Source organism: Condylura cristata, unplaced genomic scaffold, assembly GCF_000260355.1.
Source record: "Condylura cristata isolate star-nosed mole 26May11 unplaced genomic scaffold, ConCri1.0 scaffold00048, whole genome shotgun sequence".
In the NCBI taxonomy this organism is placed as follows: domain Eukaryota; kingdom Metazoa; phylum Chordata; class Mammalia; order Eulipotyphla; family Talpidae; genus Condylura; species Condylura cristata.
The window spans coordinates 163,274-163,961 of record NW_004567149.1 but is presented as its reverse complement, the minus strand read 5'-3'; the positions used below and the strand labels follow the sequence as shown (position 1 = coordinate 163,961).

Below are 688 nucleotides of genomic sequence, written 5' to 3'. Positions count from 1 at the left end.
GTGGCCCCACCGCTCAGCTGATGACCGCTTGCTACCTGCGGTAATTACGCTGCGCCGGGAACAGGTGGCACCGGGACCCCCACCGGGCCCACGGGGCTCAGCGAGCCCACACCATGGGGCGGGGTGTCCCGGGGGCCCCGGGGCAGGGGGCCGGTTACCTGCAGTGGGACCAGGGCCCCGCCCCGCCCATCACCCCCACTCGCTCTCGCTCACTCACCCACTTGTCCCCTGCTGGGCGTTCAGGGAACAGGCAGCCCTGGCCCCGACCCCACGTCCAGCGCTGCACGCTTTCAGGGGCCCCTGGGTCTCGAGGGAGCCCCCTCCAGTGAGCGCAGGCCCCGCCCACCCGGCCCTCTGCCCCTCGGCTCGGGCCCGGAAGCCCAGGCAGTGTGCGGGGCGGCCGGGGGTGGGGGCTGCACGGTGACTGGGGGTGCAGCTCGGCCGCAGCCCCCACGCGGCTCCCGCAGCGAGGCCAGCCGGTGTGCAGCTGCCTGGAACGAGCCCTGTCCTGCAGGCGGAGATGGACATGATGGCCTGGGGCGTGGACCTCGCGTCCGTGGAACAGCACATTGGCAGCCACAGGAGCATCCACAACGCCATCGGGGACTACCGCTGGCAGCTGGACAAGATCAAGGCCGACCTGGTACTGCCCCCCGCGCCCCGGGGCGGCTCCCTGGGTCCAGGCTGG

General features: G+C 73.3%; 1 protein-coding gene across 1 annotated transcript in view; it reads left to right on the top strand.

The window, feature by feature from the left end:
* Nucleotides 1–688, top strand: part of DSP (desmoplakin) — a 27,371-nt gene that overhangs the window by 4,734 nt on the left and 21,949 nt on the right. The window contains exons 4-5 of the mRNA XM_012734152.1: nt 244–325; nt 515–643. Of these exons, the coding sequence (XP_012589606.1) occupies nt 244–325; nt 515–643 (211 nt within the window). The remainder of the gene's footprint in view (nt 1–243; nt 326–514; nt 644–688) is intronic.